Here is a 24,082-nt window from a genome sequence, read left to right as displayed (position 1 = left end):
AAATGTCGATCAAATAAAAAAAATGATTTAAGAACGGATGAGAGGTTAACATAATAGAAATAACATATGAATGAGTGGCTAGGTATTTTATTTTAATTTTACACATTTTCTTAGATCGCGGTTAAAGCAACTTTTTTGTCTTAAAGTAATGGGTTAGTGATATATGGGGAATTTATTTTAGCTTAATGTTACTTAGCTTATGTTTTATCTACATTTATTGAGAATCGTCTGCAAATATTGAGCTATTAAAATTGGTTTAAATACACACATGGAGATGGATATGTCGGCTCTGAATATAGCGTAACGGAAAAATGCGAAAAGGAAAAGGCTCTAACAGTAAAATACGCACACAAAAAATATGTGATGAGGTAACTGCGCAATAAAAAAAATCACTCAACTACAGAACTGCGTACAATGAAAAATGTGTACATAGAAATATGCGCATACTGGTTATTATTTTAAAAATTCTTGTTTATATCTTTGTTAATTTGACATAACAATGCCTAATACTTACTGTATACACAATCAGGACCATACCAGCCCGACTGACAACCATGGCCTGGAGACATTTCTGAGGGTAATAAGATTTTAACAAACTTAAACAGTACATCATTAAGACTAAAGAAAAAGCAGAAAAAGAAACACAACAGACCAAGAAAAATAAACCGGGAGTGATCTCCCCTAAACTTTCTCGAATATTCTTATCTAACTCGGAATATGGACAAGATTTTTAATTACTTAAACTTTTAACAATAGGATAGAATTTCGTAGAAAAAAAAGAATTGCGCACCAAGCGAACGCCAAAACAAAATGTGCATAAAAGTGCACAATATTATTAGTACTTTATAAATTTACATGCGTTTTTTGAGAAATCGGAAATAGCGTAAATTTGTACTTTCGTTCAACGGAAATTACTTAAAATTTAACAGAAGGTAGAAAATTTGATTTTTTACTTACATGTGAAATTTCATTTATCTATCTGAAATAGTACTCAAGTTATAGGCTTTTCAAAAATTCAAAGTAGAAAAAGTACCACTTCCGGTTATTGGAAATCGCTCAAAAGTTGATACGGATCTACGATTTTGATAAAATACTTATATATGACATTTTATCAACCTAGCTGTAACGGTACTCAATTTATCGTGTTTACACACGGACACACGGACTTACAGACAACGGACAGAATTGCAAAGTCCAGTTTTTACTACTCGATAACGCATAAAATGCCAAAATGTTTATATATTTGTATTTATAATTTTTGCCTGATTAAAATAAGTCCTCTATACTCCAGATGTGATGAAGGACTGAGGAGTAAAACGGTGAAAACTGTCGAAATGGCATGTTATTTTTGTGCACGATTACAATACTTTCTCTATACTTCGTATATACGAGAAAGTAAAAAGAGGGAGTGATCTCCCGTAAACGTTTGCGAATATTCTTATATGAGACATTGGGGGAATATCAACTCGATGCATAGACATGATTTTTAATCAATTTTTAATTGCTTAAATTTTTAAAAATAAATAGAATGTTGGTAGAAAAGAGAATTGCGCATCAACTGAACAGCAATCAATATGTGTATAATAGTGTGGAATATTAGTACTTTATAAATTCACATGCTTTTTTTGAGAAATCGAAATAGCGTAAAGTACTAGTACAGTTAAACGAAATTACTAAAACAAAATTGACAGAAAGCAGAGAATTAGATTTCTAGTTATATATGTGGAATTTCGTTTATCTATCGAAACGGTATTAAAGTTACAGGCTTTTGAAAACCAAAAGTGGTATAAGTTCCACCTTCGGTTACCTGAAATCGCTGAAAAGTTGATGCAGAATTACCTATTTTATACTTATGGAAATAAACCGTGAGTGATCTCCCCTAAACTTTGTCAAATATTCTTATATATCACTATGGGGATGGCAACTCGGGATATAGACAATATTGTTAATCAACTTTTAATTATTTAAAAAAATAGAATAGAATCTCGTAAAAAACAAATGCGCACCAAGTAAACGCAAAACAAAATGTGTATAATATTGCGGAATATTATTAATCTATATATATAAAGCAAAGTGTTCAGGTGCCCGATAGGGCACTTCCTGGAGCCGCAGGCGCGTCAAATTTGGCACTATGGTGCCTTAGGGCAATAAAACACGAGGGCAGGTGACGGTTGGCCGAAAAGTCTACGGAGAGGGAGTCAAAACTGACCTCGACTGACCGGCGCCTTACATGGGCTATATTACGAAAACAACTTTGGCCGAACGACCCCCCTTGATTTTTTGTGAGGTGGTAGGAGATTGCCTAGGGGTGTAAGAAAAAACTCGGCATATCCGTGGGTCAAACTGACCAGTCGTATTTCCCTATATAATCTTGTATTTTATAGGAAAAACAGGTTAGTTTCAACACAAATTTTAGGATACTCAACCTCTATTTATCTGGCCATTTTTTTGCATGCTCCCATATAGATGAGTAGCCGTATTCTGTTAGTCAGAATCAAAGCACTCGACGAGGGTTAAAAAGTGACCGCGAGTGAAAATCTCATTATATAAGATATATATTAATAAATTGACGAACGACCCCCCCCCCCCCCCTTATATTTTGTCAAGTCGTAGGCCGACACTGGAGAGTAACAAAAAACTTTGTTCCCGTCGGAAAAACCTTTTACGTTCGTTAGATTATTCCAGATACCGTTTTTTCTTATATAAACAATTTTCTGTGAAAAATGTAAACAAAGACTACGACATTTGGTCTTTGTAAAGGGGCGGTAATTTATTAAAGTAATATTTTAAAAATAATGTTTTTACTGTTTAAAAAAAATAAAAATTACCAAGTATAGGATTCGTTTAAATAAATTTTTCGTTATAAATTAAGTTATTTATTGTACTGAAATTGTAAAACATTAATTGCAAACGTCAATTTAATATAATCTAAGATCTATACTATTATAGAAGCCTTTGCTGTTCTAATCACCTTGCGAGTAATAAGTTTGCGAGTACATCCCAATGTTTGCATGACCTGAAATTACTCAGACTGTTTTAATTTAGGCCCTAAGCACTCTATATAACAGCCAACCACCAATTAATTAATCATTCAAATGCTCAACAGTCTTTTTGAAAACGTAAGCGAAGCTAGGCAGTATGCCTAGTACTTTATAAATTCACGTGCGTTTTTGAGAAATCGGAAATAGCAAAAATTAATATTTCCAGTAATCGGAAATTACTAAAAATATGACAGAAATGCAGAGAATAAGATCTTTTACTTACATGTGAAATTTCATTTATCTTTTTGAAATAGTACTCAAGTTATAGACTTTTGAAAAATTGAAAGTAGAAAAAGTTCCACTTCCGGTTATTGGAAATTGCTCAAAGTTGATACGAATCTACAATTTTGATATACTTATGTATAAAATTTTATCTACCTAGCTGCTAAGATACTCAAGTTATCGTGTTTACACACACACACACACACACACACACACACACACACACACACACTTAAACACACAGACACACGGACACGATTGCAAAACTGAGAAAGTAGAGAAAGTTATTGCAAAACAATGAAAACTGATGACTATTATGTACCGCTTTAGTTTGTTTGTCGACAATGTTTCTAGCTGCTCGAATATTTGACAAAAAGAACATAAAGAATAATTTCTATAAATAAGTGTTCAACAACTCAATGTCAAATAATATTCTCTCTTAGACTGGTAGAACTAAAGTGATGAATATTAATAATGATAGAGTGAATACAATTAATTAATTATGACAGGGGATGTGATTTAAAGGAAATAAGTGTATTACTAACTATGATATTTGAGTTGACATTTAATTTATTTTATTTTATTTCTCCTTCTTTTTGTGCTAAAGGGCCGTTTTTTATTTAGATTACACAAATAATACGATGTCTTATGATAATCAATAGTACTATCCTATAGAACAAAATCAGTTTGTTGTAACCAACTCAAATTTAGTTAAGTAGTTTAATTTAAGTGCGAAGGTTAAATTAGATTTCAGCGAAATATTATGACATCATGTACAGCGTTAGTGTTTTTGTGGCTAAGGCATAATGAAAATAACAAACATAGAAACAGCAGTTATGATAAAAAAAAATTGTCACATCGTGGCAAAGCACTTTTAAATTCTTTTGATTGTTAGAGCAATTTATTAATGTTGGTTGCACTATAGCCGCGACGCAGTGAAGGCGGCGCGGCGTCTTGCTACATTTTTAAAAATACGCTTTTGTCTGATTTAGTGTGTTCAATCCTGTGCTGCTGGGTTATCATTTTACAAACGAATTAGAAACAGTCTTAGCGGCGAAATTAAAACCCTACTTATAGTCGCTGATGTTTTACTTCCATTCAACACACCTTATTTATACGATGTGCTAAAGCGATTACGCAATAAAGAAAGTGAGATTAATTTTATAAAACTTTGAGATAAAATGGTATTTCGTTGTTCTTAATAAGAAGAAAAAATGTGTTTACACTTTTCATAATGCAAAAACACAATTATTAAGTATATCTACTTGGTAACATATAATACTAAAAAAAATATGTTTTATGTGTAAAAAATTTTTGATTATCATAAAGAAAAATTCATATTTATTAATATAGCCTACTAGATAATATATGATATTAAAACTTTTTCGGTGAAACGGCCTTCGTGCAAGGGGCTTTCAAGTAGCCTATTTGTCGCATAAGGGCAAGTGTCCTTTAGGGCATTTGTCGCATTCTGGCATTTATGTTTAGTATGGGGTTTAAGATGTGGTGTGGGTGTGGTTGATAGTTTATGGTGTCGTGAGTGTTGAGCTTCGTTCTTTTTATAATCTCAACTTCATTCTTTTTAATCCCTGATTTTTTAAATCACTGTTTACTTCAAGAGAATCTTTTAAAAAACCGTTGTTTTATGTTTAGCGCCATTTGTTTCTATCCCTTAAGGGAACCTTTCAGAGTGTCACACCATGGCAAAGCACGGGTATGCTGCATTATGCATTATGTCTGTATGTGTATAGATATATCAGTATTTACCTACGCATCTTCCATGAGGCGTCCACAGTTTGTTTGCTTGACACGTGATTACACTGTTACCGTGAGCTTTATAGCCTGTTTCACAGATCATACGACAAGTACTTTCGTATTCATAGCTGCATGAACTCCAGATGCCATTCTCTATGATAGGCGGTGAGGGACACTGAACTTCTGCCAAACGTTAAAATCAAATTACATAGTATAAAACAAATCATTAATACTGATTGCCAATGAATATAAATGATATTTCTGTAGCTATTTTTAGCTATTTTCAATATATTTATTGATAAATCTACAAGTTTTATAAATGTTTGTAATTTTTAAATTAATTAGAAGTTTCATGAATAATGAATTATGTTTGTTCTTAGTAGTTGTTACAAAACGTTGAAGATTTAGCTATATATATATATATATATATAAAGCAAAGTGGTCAAGTGCCCGATAGGGCATTTCCCGGCGCCGCAGGCGGTTCAAATTTGGCATCAGTCTGCCTTGGGGCAATAGAACACGAGAGCCGGTGCGGTTGGCTGAAAAGTCCACGAAGAAGGGGTCAAAACTGACCTCGACTGACCGGCGCCTTATATGGGCTATGTTACAAAAAAACTTTTGCCCTACGACCCCCCCCTTGATATTTTGCGAGGTGTAGGAGAACGCCTAGGCGTGTCACAAAAAACTCGCCATGTCCGGGAAAAGTCGAGAAACGGGTCAAAACTGACCAGTCGTATTTCCCTATATAACCTTTGTATTTTATGGGAAAAATAGAGAGTAATATCAAAACAGATTTTAGGGTACTTAAACTCAGTATATTTAGCTAATTTTTTGCATGCTCCTATGTAAATAGCTTGACCTTTAGGGAAAACTGTCGGTTTGACTCAAAGCCCTCGACGAGGGCTAAAACATGACCGCGAGTAAAAATCTCCTGAGCTATATAACGAAAACATTTCTTGCCGAACGACCCCCCCCCCCTTTATATTTTGTGAGGTGGTAGGAGAACACCTAGGGCTGTCACAAAAAACTAGCCATGTCCGGGAAATCTTCGTAAAGGGGTAAAAACTGACCAGGCGTATTTCCCTATATAATCTTTGTATTTTATGGAAAAAACAGAGGATTTTTGGGTACTTAAACTCAGTATATCTGGCTAATTTTTTGCATGCTCCTAAGTAAATGGCTTGAACTTTGTTTGAGAAAAATAATTTATAAAATAGTTATTGGTCAAAACGCAATGTGCATTACTACACGCTGAACGATATTACTGACAAAGCAAAGAAATAACTAATTAGCTAAAAATCGCACACATTTAACATAACACAGGCACACACTGATTAAGTGACTTAAATGATTCCGTTAAAAACTCGTCTATTCCACGGTATTCTTCTTGTTTTTAAAGTGATTTATTTTTATTAGGTTTTTATAAATAGATCTATAGATTTAAATGAAATAGTTCATGTATTCATCGGTAACCATGCCATATTAAATGCACTCGCTGATTAAGAGACTTAAAGTTAAGAGACTTAAAAGATTTCTTTAAAAACCCGGCTGTTCAATGGTAGTTCTGTTGTTTTTAGTAGATAGATCTGGATTCTAGTCTAAATCCAGACCATAGCGTCTACGTCTAGTTTTTCCGTAGATCTAGTCTAGATTGTAGAATCGAGATCTAGATCTATATCTAGAATCCAAATAGTTAATATAAAAACTTAAAAAAGTTTAGGCCGAGAAAATCGTATTGTATACATTTCATAGCGTACGTAGAATCTAGCTCTAAATCGTATTTGAATAAAATAGTTCATTTCTTTATTTTATTCTAAACTCGGAAGATGACGTCATCAGTTTCGTGCTCTGTTTTTCGTGGCTTTTTAACTCTGTTTGCTTTAGAATCAATGATGTCATTATATTGTGCTAACTTTTCCATCTTTCGAACTGTAAATATTTCGTTTCCTTTTGAAAACTTTCTATATGTTTCCTATTGTGTCTTTCGCTATGCAATGTTTTAAATTTCCTTGTGTTTTCTACAGAGCGTTCCCGACAGAAAGAAAGACAGACAGAGAGACGTAATAGCTTAAATATTATAGTTAACTAAATCAATCAAGTTTATGCTGTAGAAAGCTAATGAGACTCATTTTGCTAATGTGTGATACGTTCGTTTCTCTAAATCTACCCTGGACACTATAATACAGGGCATTAATTATGCTTGTATTATTGTATGATTGTGATTTGTAGTATGCAATATCTACCATGAAGTTTTAAGAGTATTCACTAAACGCTTTAGCAGTTGCCTAGCTACATATGCAAATAGTGCAAATGAGGCCTCCGAAGACCGTAAAACGGCCAATATTTAATTATATATATATATATATATATATATATATATATATATATATATATATATATATATATATATATATATATATATATAATTTCAATAAAAATATATATACCCTATATATACATATATATATATATAGTTATATAGTTATATATATGATTATTGACTAATAATTCTAATATATAAAAGACCAAGTGCGCACTTCTCTCTTCCTCTCTCTCTCTCTCTCTCTCTCTCTCTCTCTCTCTCTCTCTGTCTGTCCGCAAAATATTTTCGCCAGACATCACATCAGAATCTGCAGCGATATATGAAGAACTTTATACCGACTTTTGTTGAAAATAATATATTAGATGTTTTAAATGTATAACCACAATTTTATTTAAAGAAGAAAAATAAAAAAATAAAGGCGTATTCGAATGTAGAGAAACAGTTTTAATTATACAACCGGAAAAACGTTTATGGTTATGAAAAAATACATTAGCTAATGACGTCACCTGCCGTATTTAGAATAAAAAGAAATGAACTATTTCATTCAAATTTGATTAAGATCTCCGTACGCTATAAAATTTATACAATACAATTTTGCTCGGGCTAAACTTTAATAAAAATTCTATTAGGATTCTAGATTTAGAGATTCTAGATCTAGATCTAGATGATCTAGATCTACGGAAAAACTAGACTTACACAGATGTAGACCCTACCTAGATCTTGAATCTATTTAAATAATACTTTTCTATACTAAAGTATTTCAGGCCTTAATTACTTTATTGAAATCTTTGTTTATCTATGCAATTTGCTAATCTCTATAATATATAAAGCAAAGTTGTCGGGTGCCCGACAGGGCAATTTCCGGCGCCTCAGGCGCTTCAAATTTGGCAGGATCTTGCCTTGGGGCGATAGAACAGGGGGCCGGTTGGCCGAAAAGTCTACGATGAGGGGGTCAAAACAGACCTCGACTGACAGGCGCCTTATATGAGCTACAAATCGAAAAAAAAATGTCCACGTAGGGACTTCTTCATAACTCCTGAGGTCGTAGACCGACCCTCAGGCGAATTAATTAAGCATTCAAAGTCTCAATGTTTTCGAAAGCCTAAGTGAAGCTGGGCAGCATGCCTAGTTCTTATATAACACTACGGGGGATGGCAACTCGGAAAATACCATGAGACTTCTTCCAGAAAATTGGCACAATTTAAATTTTAGTATATGCATGACCTCACGATATCTTTCGATAATTATGATTTTAGAAACTCGGATATGGTTTGTGATAGGAATGGTGTTTTGTTAACGAAAAAATGGTTAGTTTGTGTTTTCCTACTTGAGCCACAGTCATCTCTTTTGTATCCCACAGCACAGCCTGATTGACATGCCCCAGTAGATGGCATACACGAATCTGTGACATTTCTACAATGACATGTTCTGTTGCATTCTAGACCGAAATGTTGGCGTTCACACTTGTTATCTAAATAGCAGAATTGATAATGAGAAACGCTATGACAGAATAAGTTAATAAAACATGTACAATTTTTAGTTTGGACAGGTAAAAGGTTGGTTGTGCTTGATTAATTGCATAACATGCTAAATGTTGTTTCTAATATTTACGGTCGGTTCCCAAAGAAATTATAACTTTGGAATGTGTTTAGTTAAATGAATGTTATGCTAAACAAAGAATGTTATATTGTTTATGCAGACTGTACTATGTAAACTGATTAATTCGACTGTTTAAACTCGCTCCCTCACAGTTCTTAATCATTTCATTCAATACTTTTACCTCCCCATTAAAGATTTACAATAGGATCATGTAACAAATTTCATTTTCTACCTCCAAATATTTCAACTTCACACAGTGTTATTACTTCAACTCTTGGCAAATAAATCTGCACATGATCAACAAGAACGCCCTTTATACTCCAGTGATATATGTCCTGACCTTCTTCTTGAGCATCGCTGTAGATATATTTTAATAATCCACCTTTTGTGTCTTGCGCTTCTAATACAAATCCAACCAGACGTGACACGTAAGTCACTGGAAAAAAAAGACGTGGTCTTTGATGTTACTTTAAAAAATTTAGAGTTGTAATTTAACAAGTTAACGGGAAATGCTCAAGAAAAAAACCAATGAAATTCTGATTTTTTGTTAAAATGGGTTTCTTTCACTTTTTGTTTGATTGTCCATTTCTTAATTCAGAAATAAAAACATAAATTATAAAAAAGGTTTTAAAAAAATATTTGTATGAGCGTATATGTGAAAAATAATCATATTTTCCCATTATTACACGTTAACTACAAACTGTTGCTGACCTAGATTCTCATAGTTTTTCCTGTTTTTCTCAGTTTGCAATTTTTCGACAATAAAGCCTACTTCTTATTCTTAATGTAATAATAAAACTTTTTCATGAGGGACTTTTGACAGCTTTCAAAGATAAAAAAATGTATTGTACAAAATATGCCCATTATTAAAATTTTCGAATGTAACGTATAGTGCAATATTTTGGACCTTGAAGAATTCAGAGCAATAGTGCTATCAAAACGTTGTCGTGACAAAAGTTTTAATATGTACTGTGATATTAGCAGTGTAGATTAGATTGCTTTAACTACATAAAAAAAAGCCTTAGCGTTTATAAAAGTGAGGAATAATTCAAAATGGCGGATGTTTTTTCGGGTTTCCATAATAACCGATTTTATTTTTAAACTCTGTTTAGGTGTTTAGCACTTGCGTTAATGTTCCATATATGGCAAAAGTATTTTTAATGCTTCAGATTTTACACAGTAAAAACAGAAGAAACAAACTGAGCTTATCCCCTAAAGATATGCTTATTACATACTGAATGATCACTATGATAAATGCATTAGTTTTGTGCTAAGTCAAATGACAAGTTGTTACGATGTTGAGAAAATTTCGTTTCTAACTAAAAAAGGCTGCAATACATATATATATATATATATATATATATATATATATATATATATATATATATATATATATATATATATATATATAAAGTCTTGCAAACGCAGAACATATACTTTGCAAATCATTACACATAACAGAATCACACATGAACCATTATGGAACCAAATTTCGTTTCGATGAATAAGACTTTAAAAGTTATTTTAATTTGATGCGTGCACGATAATAAATACTGTATGTTTTCGTGAATATAGAAAATTCTCACTTTAGCCACTTTGCATTGAATCGTTTCCCTTAAAAAAAAGCAGTAAAACTCACAATCGAAAAGTCAACTATCGCACTTTTCAAAATGACCAAGAATTCTATAAAATATACCTCTGTTCCAAATTTTAATTCGTTGTAAATTCATTTTTCTCTCAAAAAGCAAATTCCATTTAGCATTCATTTGATCTTCGGCTGAATCACCCGTGTGCGAACAAGATCGATTTTCCAAATATTGTGAAGTGTTTCCGTCTACCGCCAGGTCGGAGTAAAAGTTAACGTATACACCAGTTTGATTCGTGTGTTGTTTTAAAGCCACATTGCGACCTGAGATAGAGGTGATAGCATAAATAAGTTGATGTATGCACCTAATCGATACGTCAATACTCTGATTGTGGTATTTTATGTTTTTAAGTTTTGGACCTGAGGTGAAGTAAATTGTATGTACGTATGTATGTGTTTTCAGCATATGCGATGTAGTGTTGTAAGTTCCATGCTCAGCCGCTTTTACTTTTCCTAAATTAATAAATACCAGTCGGGGATGAATGAGATGAGGCACGTCCTACAGATTTGGGTCAAGTACCCGAAGCAGTTACTTTTGGGACAGCTGTCGTGTGCAAATACCCACCTTCTCCCCTCAACCTTATCCAAACCTTCACATAGAAAAGTATTCAAAGTAACCGAAAAAAAAACGGAAAAAATCTTTTGATGAACACAATGCGAATTTTATATTGTTTGTATTAAATTAGAAATAGTGTTACGTTTAGAACTGCTTACTGGTTGTATAAAAGTAATGTATAGGTGATGTATTTTTTCGAAATCCCAAGCAAAGCTAGGAATAATGCCTATTAACATTAAGTACTTTAATAACATGAAACTCATAACAAATATTTTAAACATAAAAATTAATAACCTGTGTAATTTAACTATTAATAGCGAAGAGATGACTGGTGTTCTATCTACTATTTTAGCTACTAAAAACAAAGAAATCATTAACATTTGGTCGAGTATTACAAGACGTTAATATTTGTTTAATTGTAAATAATTGAGTTGCTTTCAACCTCCGCTAACGTAAATCGCACAAACAGATCTCTTCGGTTCAAAAGTTATCTCCACTTGATTTGATAAATTAGTTAAGTCGAAATATACATCCAGTGTTCTATTCTCAGGTTGATCGTTAAAAATTGAAGCGATGTCGACAATGACGTCACTGTTTTTAAACTTTTGGTTGACCACACATTTATCAGCATCACCTGTTTGTAAAATAAAAATTATATATATATATATATATATATATATATATATATATATATATATATATATATGTCAATGAGTGTGATCGATGGTTCCCAAACGGCTTTAATTTTTCCATATTTTAAAAAAGATTTTTTTGAACATTCAGTAATATTACATAGACTTTTCATGCTTCTTTTATAATTCCACTTTAAAACTCAGGAAAGCAAAAATTAAAAGAGATGTAATATTTATAGAGGGAGAGAAGGGACACACAGAGAGAGAGAGAGAGAGAATAAATTAAGAGTGCACTGAAAATCTAAAATAAAAATAAGTCCCAATAAGATATAGTTGACCTTTGAATTAGACCATAACATCCGAAGAATATAGTTAGAACATAGCATACATTAATGATTCATTTGGCCAGATCAGTCTACAGAGATCTGAAACGCTTTATATTAATTGCTTGTGTATATAAATTATACAAATGTGTTTTTTTTAAATTTCTTGGTGTGTTTAGTCAACTATTTCTAAAACGTACACGGCTCTTGTACTATCCTGATCCAATTGAAATCAAAGGACATGGTCCATGAAACAGTAATCCTGTCTAGCTGTCGAACGCACGTCTCACGACTGTCGTCCGTCAGATTTTGCTCTTTTGGCTCGATCGATTCTCTCTCGATTAGTAAGTCCACTGTAAATTGAACGAAATTGTCATTAGCTATTTTTGCATTGATCAGCTATGTATGCATTGATCAGCTATGTATGCATTGATAAGCTAGTTATGCATTAATCAGCTATGTACGCATTAATCAGCTATTTATGTATTAATCAGCTATGTATGCATTGATAAGCTAGTTATGCATTAATCATCTGTCTTTAAAACAAAGATAAAAAAAATATTTCTTACCATATTGACAGGCCGGACCAAACCAACCTATCGAACACTGCACACCATGAAGGCAGGCTCCTAGATAGTCGCAATTGTTTTCATTACAGTGACATTTATACTGACATCTCCCACCAAACCATCCGATATTACAGTCTAAAAGTTATATATATATATATATATATATATATATATATATATATATATATATATATATATATATATATATATATTCTAAACTGCAAAAGTAATGATGTAGATTTAAACTTAACCCAAACAATATGCTTGCAATTTTGTTGTCCTGTAAAGAAGGTCTACTTAAATATCGTGAAAAGAATTTTATGTTGTTTTTTAGCTTGATTTTTCCGTGATATATTAAACACCCTATTTTCCTATTTTGGTGTTATTGTTATCTTCATTTTAAAATATTAGTAATTAATTAATCTGTAAAATGCACTTAACAGCTACATGTTTTAATTTCGTGCCTACTGATAACAGTGATAGAAAAAAAAAGAATGAATAAAAATACGTTACCCGACACTACCTCTATCAACGGTCCTACAAGGAGTAAGATAAGCGTGGTTAATGTCATTCGGCGTAATGAAAAATCCATTCTTAATTCGATATTAATTCTTAAAGGCGTATGCACTGGGGAAATATTTTTTTAATTAATAAGATTTATTTTGTGTATGTGTGTATCTGTGGCACTTAAAGGAAAAAAATGGAAAAATTAAGTTAATAAAAAAATTGCACTTTAGAGAAAACACTCTATAACATATATAAAGAAAATGCATTATGTCGTTACATTTTACTTAATTTGATGTCTAATTACATTTCTATGAATTAATTTAAATGGCCGAAATAGTAGGCTGTCTTATCCAGCTATTCTGCATTATTATACTGGCGTTATAATGTTCATTACGTGCGCAATGGTTTTTAATCATGCGACTCTACTTAAAGAGAAAAAATTTACTGAAAAAAATAATTCATAAAAAACGTTTTAATAACAATATTTAAAAATATTTGAAATTAATTTTAAAAATAAATAAATTCAAAACGGAAGCAGTTAATTTTATTTTGGAGCAATCTTAATTATGAACTAGACTCGAGAAGCACACAAACGTGCAATTATTAAAAAGAAGAGTACATTAATGCACACAGGTACAACCTGCCCAACCGTAACCTCTTGGTGTCATCCATAAATGACGTCAAGCTTTTTTTTACGATTTTTACCTCCACCCTCCCCCCTGTCACACGTCGTCACAAAAAGCCAGACCCCCTCGAAAATGACGTCACACCTCAGCCTCCACCCCCCCCCCCCCCCTCAAAATCAAAATTGCTGTTGAGATTTTCTTAAAATCTTGTCAGAACTCTTTCAACATAGAGTATTTTGATCAATTCCTATTGCGATTTATTAATACATTTTCTAAAACGTGAAATAACGGCTAAAACTCGTTTTCTAACATTTGTTTTTTATAATGCAGAAAGTGACGTCACACCATCTGAACACCCCCTCCCCCTCATTACACACCGTCACAAAATTACAGACACCCCCTCCCCCTACGAGTGTGACGTCCTTTATGAAAGACCCCTATGTAACAGAGAAACCCACATCACAACGCAATGAAAATTTTGTTTTATTGTTGTAATTAGAACAAATGTTTGTTTTAGTTTAAACATTCCCAAGCTCTTAAAAGAAGAAATGTTTGATTTGCTAAAATTAATTACATTTTGTTATAACATATTTTATTGAAATTGAAGAAACACATTTATAGTCAATATTTAAGCATATAATTACTTTTACTTACTAAAACTGCTTTTTTGTAAAATTCCGATTATATCTCTTCACCGATAATATTAATCACAACATATAGATGTAGAATCTAGATCTAGTCTAGAGTAATCTATTAACAACACATTTCAAGTGATCTAAAATGTTGTTGACGTCTTTATTATCCTCTTGGTAACTTATGCGATTCGGTTGACGAGATAAAATATTTAGAACTTATTATTATTTTGACACTTACCTTTTTAGATCTTTATAAAAAATCATAATAATTTATAATGCATTGACAAGTTTTTAAAATATCAAGAAGACAATAAATTAGTGAAGAGTTATAGTATGAAGTTAACAATATGTATTGTTAATATTTGGTTTACCACCGTTTATGAACACACCAAAGTCGGCGCTTTAGAAAGTGCGCAAATAGTTGCAGCAAACTACTGGTACTGAAGAGCAATACGAACAAGTGTTATTTTAAAACCGAAGATAGCCCCTTGTACAGAATAAATTTCTAGGATAAAGAAATAATTTTTAGCTATATATGATCCTACCCCACCAATGCACAAAGCATTGAATCTACTATTAAAATTTGAAATTTCATCGACAAGAAGCTAGACATATTCCTTAAATCAACGATAAACATACCATAATGTACCCTAAGCCAAACTCAATAATCAGGCAAAGTCTATGAAATCATACTAAATATTTGAAAAAAATACTTTAAAAATTTGGCATACGATAAAATTATAGTTGCATTTGTAATCGTTAAAGCCGTTTGGGAACCATCGATTACTCGCATATGTTTCTATTTTTATATCGAATATAAGCTGTTGACTAGCCGTTTAAAATGATTTTATATATTCAAATATTTTCAAACACAGCCCTCAACTTCTTCTTGATGTCAACAACACTGGCCAGAGTGAGTAAAACAATTACAAGTCAGAACAATTGTTTTACATTATTAAAATGCACAAAAGTGATATATGGTGTACAAAGTAGTATTGCATTTATATTAAATAATATAACATCCCCAATCAGTACAACACCTAGACTCTATTAATCCAAATTAAAAATGAAAATGTTTGCTAAATTACTGTTATATTACTACTAACTATTTTTACTTTCTCATATATACGAAGTATAGAGGAAGTCTTGTAATCGTGCAAAATATAAACCGGGAGTGATCGCCCCTAAACTTTCTCGAATATTCTTATATAAAACAACAGGGGATGGGAACTCGGGCTATAGACATGATTTTTAATCCATTTTAAATACTTAAAGTGTTAAAAATAGAATAAAATCTCGTAGACAAAAGAATTGCACACAGAGTGAACGCCAAATAAAAAAGTGCATAATAGTGCGCAATATTATTAGTACTTTAAAAATTTACATTAGTTTTTTGAAAAATCGGAAGTAGCGTAAATTACTACTTCCGGTCAACGGAAATTACTCAAAATTTAACAGAAGGTAGAGAATTAGATCTTACTAGGCATGCTGCTCAGCTTCGCTTAGGCTTTCGAAAACATTGAGAATTTGAATGCTTAATTAATTCGACCATATAAGGCGCCGGTCAGTCGAGGTCAGTTTTGACCCCCTCAGCGTAAACTTTTCGGCCAACCGGCCCCCGTGTTCTTTCGCCCCAAGGCAAGATCCTGCCAAATTTGAAGCGCCTGCAGCGCCGGGAAGTGCCCTGTCGGGCACCCGACAACTTAGCTTTATAGATCATCTAGATCTAGATCTAGATCTAGATCTAGATCTAGATCTAGATTGTAATTGTAATAGTAACTGTAACTGCAACTGCAACTGCAACTGTAACTGTAACTGTAACTGTAGTTGTAGCTGTAGTTGTAGTTGTAGTTGTAATTGTAATTGTAATTGTAATTGTAATTGTACTTGTACTTGTAATTGTAATTGTAATTGTAATTGTAATTGTAATTGTAATTGTAATTGTAATTGTAATTGTAATTGTAATTGTAATTGTAATTGTAATTGTAATTGTAATTGTAATTGTAATTGTAATTGTAATTGTAATTGTAATTGTAATTGTAATTGTAATTGTAATTGTAATTGTAATTGTAATTGTAATTGTAATTGTAATTGTAATTGTAATTGTAATTGTAATTGTAATTGTAATTGTAATTGTAATTGTAATTGTAATTGTAATTGTAATTGTAATTGTAATTGTAATTGTAATTGTAATTGTAATTGTAATTGTAATTGTAATTGTAATTGTAATTGTAATTGTAATTGTAATTGTAATTGTAATTGTAATTGTAATTGTAATTGTAATTGTAATTGTAATTGTAATTGTAATTGTAATTGTAATTGTAATTGTAATTGTAATTGTAATTGTAATTGTAATTGTAATTGTAATTGTAATTGTAATTGTAATTGTAATTGTAATTGTAATTGTAATTGTAATTGTAATTGTAATTGTAATTGTAATTGTAATTGTAATTGTAATTGTAATTGTAATTGTAATTGTAATTGTAATTGTAATTGTAATTGTAATTGTAATTGTAATTGTAATTGTAATTGTAATTGTAATTGTAATTGTAATTGTAATTGTAATTGTAATTGTAATTGTAATTGTAATTGTAATTGTAATTGTAATTGTAATTGTAATTGTAATTGTAATTGTAATTGTAATTGTAATTGTAATTGTAATTGTAATTGTAATTGTAATTGTAATTGTAATTGTAATTGTAATTGTAATTGTAATTGTAATTGTAATTGTAATTGTAATTGTAATTGTAATTGTAATTGTAATTGTAATTGTAATTGTAATTGTAATTGTAATTGTAATTGTAATTGTAATTGTAATTGTAATTGTAATTGTAATTGTAATTGTAATTGTAATTGTAATTGTAATTGTAATTGTAATTGTAATTGTAATTGTAATTGTAATTGTAATTGTAATTGTAATTGTAATTGTAATTGTAATTGTAATTGTAATTGTAATTGTAATTGTAATTGTAATTGTAATTGTAATTGTAATTGTAATTGTAATTGTAATTGTAATTGTAATTGTAATTGTAATTGTAATTGTAATTGTAATTGTAATTGTAATTGTAACTGTAACTGTAATTGTAATTGTAATTGTAATTGTTAACCCGAATGTCTTTATTTTGGGCTTGAGTCTTGCAACGTTCCTTAGTAAACCTTCCTCTAAAGGCAGTTCATCCGACTGACAACACTCTATTCGAGCTCACTGAAGCAGATGAACTCTACTTTCTCTACACAATAGATAACCAGTTACCGAATCGAATTGATTAGAAAGGTATTGAAACCAATGCTTCTAAAATAGTGCAATCTGTTATACACAGTAATTACGATGCCAACATATTGATTTAAACTGTTATGATTTATAGATTGTGAAAATCCTATATAACTGTTATCTAAAAATATTCATTTCGTGATTTAGATAGCTTCATCACTACAGTATTTAATAAAGTTTAGCCGAGAGTATTTAATCTGAGATTTAAAAAAAAATACTTAGTAATGTTATTCAATTTCTGATTTAAAATGACGCTTTATGAGCCTTAAAGTGTAGAAAAAATTACACATTTAATTCTAAACTTGTAATTTTTTTTGAAAGTTTTCAAATTATTCAATATAACCAGAAAAAACAGAAGAAGCTTTAAAGTATAGAAAAAACATCATATTTAATTCGATTTTCGTTTGTTCTTGTTTTTGTTTTTACATTTTTAATAATGCGCTTTTTATATTCTGTAGTAACCAGAAAAAAAAACAGAAAAAAATATTGATAAGTTTCAAAACACAATATACCGAAACCAAAGTTTTAAGCTGTTACGTATTTGTGTTCATTCTTGAAAACGGCATGCGGTGTGGCGTCTTTTCTATGAACGTTCAGTACCAATTTACTTGTAGAATGATTCAGATTTTAAAAATATTAATCCAATATATAGGTATCAGACACTTGTCAGTAAAATCCAAAGAGTAATTGTTCATTAATGCAATATTGAGTAAACATCTAGTTTTTTTTAGCGCTGAGTGGACGAAGACTCTACTTGAACAGGATTTGAATGTGTTTTTCTGCTAATTGATAGAGAAGCGAGACAGTTATCAATCTGCAACGCATTCACAAAGGCAATACTTAGAAATATATCAAGTTTTATATTTTATAATATTACATTTAAATAGTAAATTTACCTTCTTGAACAGATTTGCATGAATACCAAAACGCCTACCAAAAATATACTGAAAATTATGAAAACTTGCTCATCCAATGTAAGTAAATTTTGTTTCGGTGAAACAAAAGCTTCAGTTTTATTTTCCAAAAAATTTGTAGGTGTCATGATCGTTGAATTAACTAAAAAAAAATTTCATTACATATTTTATTCGCAGACATAAGCTTAAGAATATATGTAGAAGATATAAATACAACCGTACGCAAATATGCACGTACACACATACATGCAAAAGTACAAGTACGCTTGATATATACCATCTTATCTGCTCAATAACGGTTAAGTGATATGCAAGAAATTAACCTTGTAATAGAATCTAATCTTCCCATTTATTTAGAACTTTTTTAAAAGACAATTTCAGGTAACTGATATTAATTGCTTAATCAGACCTTAACGGTTTCTTTTTAAATTTATTTCATACTTGAAAATATCCGCCTATATAATATGTTTGTACCTGATAATAAATCAAACGATAAATAAAAAATTAGGCTGGGTACTTACAATCGAGACAATACGACCCTGTGTGACCAGGTACACACAACTTGCAAACACCGGTGAACTGGCAGTCTTTATTTTTGCAGGTCATTAAACATACTTGATCACAGTCTGGGCCATAATATCGTGTCGTGCAGTCTATGAAACAAATAATAATCATTAACTGCAATGACAGAAGTGAATATTGCATTTTTAAACAATCGAAAATAAATGACCGATTTATTATATGTTATAATACTTTGAAACGTTGGAAGTTATTTAAGTAAGGTTTTTTTAATGTAATAATTTCGTATTCATTTAATTTGAAAAATATAGGATTTTTTTTAATTTACGAGACAAAAGCCTAAAATAGCTAACTTAACTTAATGGATATTCACACCAAAGAGATTTATGAAACATTTACCACCAAAAACTTGTAATTCACACAATGAAATCACGTCGCTCGCAATGATCAATAGTTTCATCACCCTTCCACTTTTTAGAATGTTTATCTTATATGGCAGCGAAAAACTCTCAATATTTTTTGTAAAAACTAAATGGTTTTCATCGTTGTACAGCTCGACTTTAAATGTATGCATTGATGTTATTCGATTTCCTAGAAATAAACGTTAGAAATAAAAACAGCTTTTATTTATTTAAATTTTTTTCTTCATATCTTACATATTTTAATAACTTTAGGTTACACAAATTATTAACTAATTATTATTTTTTAAGAATAGCAGGCAAATTAACCATTCTTACCAGAACTATAGATTAAAATTTGATAAATAACTCTTGGCCATTCAAACGTTGATTCCCAAATAAACTCTTTTCCCGGTTCGACAATGGTGAAACAACGGATGTCATCTTTGTCATCATCAAATACTCCTTGCAAATGTGTAGCAGCAGTTAATGGGAGTCGTTGCCCATTCGAATAAATTACTATGTTAGACTCTTTAATAATATTTCTTCCTGGTTAAGTGTTAAAGTTTAAAATGTAAGCTTATTTAAACTAAATTGTAGTTTACCACACAAACACAAACACAAAAACACACACACACATATATATATATGTATATATATATATATATATATATATATATATATATATATATATATATATAATATGTTACGGTCAAAGCCCGAAGTGCGGCCAAACCCCGGATTGGCCGGCCAATGCGCGGAATGGCCGGCTCTCTTGGCCAAAGCCCGAAGAACTTAGAACTAAGATCGTATTTCGTACATTTGCCGGCCAATGCGCGCACTGGCCGGGACGTACTGGCCAAAGTCCGAAGTACTTAAACTTGACAGCGTATTTTGTACATTGGCCAATGTTGTATCTAGACTAAGTTGTGATCGCGTTTTAATTATTCTGGGTGCGGTTTCATTGTGGGTAACGTATTGTTTAGCTCTTGTTTGTATAGCATTCTATATGCAAGCCGACATGGATCAAAAGGGCCGCCAGACCATGAGACAGACATAGCAAATGGCTGTCAAAAGAAAAAAATGCAAATATCGAACCAACGTTTGACATGAAAACTATGTTTTTAGATCATATGACTACAGTACTGCATGAAAAACCAAACAATAGCTTTATTCTCAGCAAAGACAAATACATTGCTATTATAGAGGACGTTAAACAGGCTAAAGCAAAGCAGACAAAAAAAACTGTTGACTATCGTCGACTAAACAAATATGATGTTATTGAAGTTGACGGTAAAGAAAAACTTATTGTACCACTAACAGAAGACAATGGTGCTATTTTGTACTATGTGCACTCAGAAGAGTTGTTCGACTTGATCAATGAAACTCACTTGAAAATCGGACATGGAGGTCGCACAAGGATAGAAAAAGAGCTCAAGAGAAAGTACAAAAATATCACCAAAGAAATCATTACTATGTATCTTCGGTTGTGCAAGCCTTGTCAGACAAAATTGTCTAATCCCAAGAAAGGTCTTGTTTCCAAACATTTGATATTTAAAGAATTTAACTCAAGATGCCAAGTAGATCTTATTGATATGCAAAGTAACCCAGACGGCAAATACAAGTTTATACTCAGTTTACAAGTTTATACTCAGTTACCAGGATCATTTAACCAAGTTCATATTGTTGCGAGCTTTGGAAACCAAAAGAGCAGAAGAAGTTGCTTACCAGCTGCTGGATATCTTCACGACTATTGGTGCCCCAAGTGTGCTTCAATCAGATAATGGAAGAGAATTTGTGAATCAAGTTATTTCTGAACTAAAGAACATGTGGCGTGAACTTTAACTAGTTCACGGAAATCCAAGGCATAGCCAAAGCCAAGGTTCAGTCGAATGTGCCAACCAAGATGTTCAAAACATGATGATGACATGGATGCAAACAAATGAATCAGCTCATTGGGCTGAGAGTCTCAAATTCATTCAATTTATGAAAAATCGTTCTTTTCATCAAGGAATCCAACAATCACCATACGAAGCCTTGTTTGGATGCAAAGCAAAAGTGGGACTTAGCACTTCAAATCTACCAAAAGAGGCTCTCAATAAAATAGTTACTGAGGAAGATCTTGAGAACATTGAACAAGAAATGGAGGTTGCCATAAATGCAACTACATCCTCAGCTAACACATCTACTGCCGTGGCGGAACGTCCAGACCAGTTGCGTGACAATAATGTGGCCAACAGATTCTGTATAGTTTGTGAAAAACATTGTAGTGCAGCTCAATCTTGTGGATCCTGTGGCAAAGATGTCCATGCTATTTGTGGAGTACCCAATGAAGCAGACGAAGGGTACGGAGGGAACATTACCTGCAGATTGTGTCACAACAAACAAGACATCATGGAACACAGGTCAGCAGCTCATACTGGCTTGCAAAATCAAGGTGCTAAGGTGCTGAAAACATCAAATACAAAATTTAAAGATGGTGAAGTGGGTGACAATGTACGCATCCGTGTTCCAGATGCTGACAGAGGTCGCGGTGATCCCCGAAGCGTGATTGCAGTTGTCATGAGCGTCGAGGGCGGTTTTTACAAATTAGGAACGGAACATGGTTTTCTAAAACAACTGTATGCTAGAAGTGAGTTTTCAATTCTTCACGAAAAACTGCTCTTATTGTCGTCAGTTGGCACTGAGGAAAAATCACTACGAACCATCGCATCTTCACAATCATTGACTGGGGGCCAAGGCTACACTCGCTGCAATTGCACAACCAAGTGCACAACAAATCGCTGCAAGTGTAAAAATAACAAGCTGCTATGTAATTCTAATTGCCATACAAGTTCAACTTGTTGTAACACATGATAATATTGATTGATTGAGACTATAATTTGAATGTTTCTGTCATTTACTTTAATTAATAATCAATAAAGACTTAATTTCATGATCCTACCGGCATAAAAAAAAACCAAAATCTGCTCATGATCTTCTAATTAAGACTTTGGCCGGTCCACCATAGCCAGTCTGCGGATTGTCCGGCCAAAGGCCGAAATGAAGCAAAGTTTCGGACTTTGACCGACCTATGGGAGGCGATATTGGCCAATGCGCGGATTGGCCGGCCAATCCTAGCATTGGCCGACTTTGGGCTTTGACCGTAACATATATATATATATATATATATATATAAATATATATATATATATATATATATATATATATATATATATATATATATATATATATATATATATATATATATATTGCAACACTTACCGCCATTCACTATTATGCCACAAACTGAGACAAATGAGTTCAATGTTATGTTAATTTGAGTCACACCTTCGTGTGACATTAGTTTCTGGTGAATTTATGTTTATAAAAGTCAGAATCGGAGCAGCAGTCACAGAGATTAGGAAATGTGAATTTAGGACATGTCAAGCAAGAGTTCTCACAATATATTGTAACATTACATTATAATGGAGAGGTGCGATCATAACAATATACCTGCCGGTATAGAAACGTAAGCGTTATGTTTGTGTTGCTGATGCAATAAAAACAATAGTTTTACTATATGAACACAATTCGCGTGTTTTGAACAACAATGTTATTTAGCTACCGTTACTTTATTTGTGTTATACATTATCATTTATTTATTTATTATGCATTTCATGAGTTGGTTTTAATTTTTGCTTTTTCGAATCAAATGCTATTACAAAGATTAAATTTAATAAATATTTTGATGCCTTGTTAAGTTTAAGAAAATCATTTTATTTACAATTATTATGCGTAAAAAGGAAACGAAACCATTTTGACAGTCAATAAAACAAATTTAAAATCAACTAAAATCATCGTACATATTATTAAAATTTTGCTGTGAGATATTTTGTCTGAGATCATTTGTCCATGATTTCATTTGTCCTGATTTATTTTGTCCTGGTATCTTTTGTCCGTGAGAAATTTTGTTTGAGATATTTTGTCAGAGATAATTTGTCCTGAGATCATTTGTTATAGAACCATATATGTATATATATATATATATATATATATATATATATATATATATATATATATATATATATATATATATAAATAATTTAAAAAACCTTGCGATAACGTACTCAAGTTATCGTGTTGACTTGACAGACAGACAGACATACATACACACATACACATGCAGAGACATACAGACAAAATTGCAAAAATATTTTTTTCAAACTCATTGACGTATGAAAAGATTGCGTTTTTTTTTGTACGATTACAATATACCTCTTAACTTCGTATACACGGAAAAAAAAAGAACAGGAATATTATATAATAGTGCCATTTTTGAAAGTTTTGTAAAATCGGGTCGTAAAAAAATACATAAATTATAGCATTCTAAACAGTATTTTTTCTCTTTACTAACCCATGTGGTATGAATGAATGATAGCAAATAAAATTTAAAGTCTATCATAAATCCAAGTCTCAAATTTGTAAACGCAATAAAAAATCAAATTACTTTTTACTTCGAATTTTATTAGAACTGATTTAAAATAAAACTCATCCATAAACTTCAT

At 31.6% G+C, this 24,082-nt stretch overlaps 2 protein-coding genes across 2 annotated transcripts; one reads left to right on the top strand and one right to left on the bottom strand.

Moving 5' to 3' along the window:
- Window positions 1-483: 483 nt before the first annotated feature.
- On the bottom strand, window positions 484-19,980 carry LOC131940223 (uncharacterized). Its single transcript, XM_059298851.1, is given in 13 exon segments — window positions 484-571; window positions 4,529-4,544; window positions 5,091-5,201; window positions 8,669-8,812; window positions 9,173-9,376; window positions 10,637-10,849; window positions 11,584-11,775; window positions 12,297-12,449; window positions 12,666-12,800; window positions 13,179-13,292; window positions 19,140-19,271; window positions 19,537-19,728; window positions 19,875-19,980. Coding segments are annotated over 12 exon segments (1,677 nt in total). The 5' UTR covers window positions 19,712-19,728; window positions 19,875-19,980.
- Window positions 19,981-20,668: 688 nt separating this feature from the next.
- LOC131940222 (KRAB-A domain-containing protein 2-like) lies at window positions 20,669-21,319 on the top strand. Its single transcript, XM_059298850.1, has one exon. It carries the CDS (start codon window positions 20,669-20,671, stop codon window positions 21,317-21,319), a length of 651 nt encoding a protein of 216 aa, XP_059154833.1.
- Window positions 21,320-24,082: the final 2,763 nt, after the last annotated feature.

This window comes from Physella acuta, unplaced genomic scaffold, assembly GCF_028476545.2.
Source record: "Physella acuta isolate Inbredline_101_S28 unplaced genomic scaffold, ASM2847654v3 ptg000312l, whole genome shotgun sequence".
NCBI lineage: Eukaryota > Metazoa > Mollusca > Gastropoda > Physidae > Physella > Physella acuta.
Note: the sequence above shows the minus strand (reverse complement) of the source record. Positions and strands in the feature narration are given on the sequence as shown.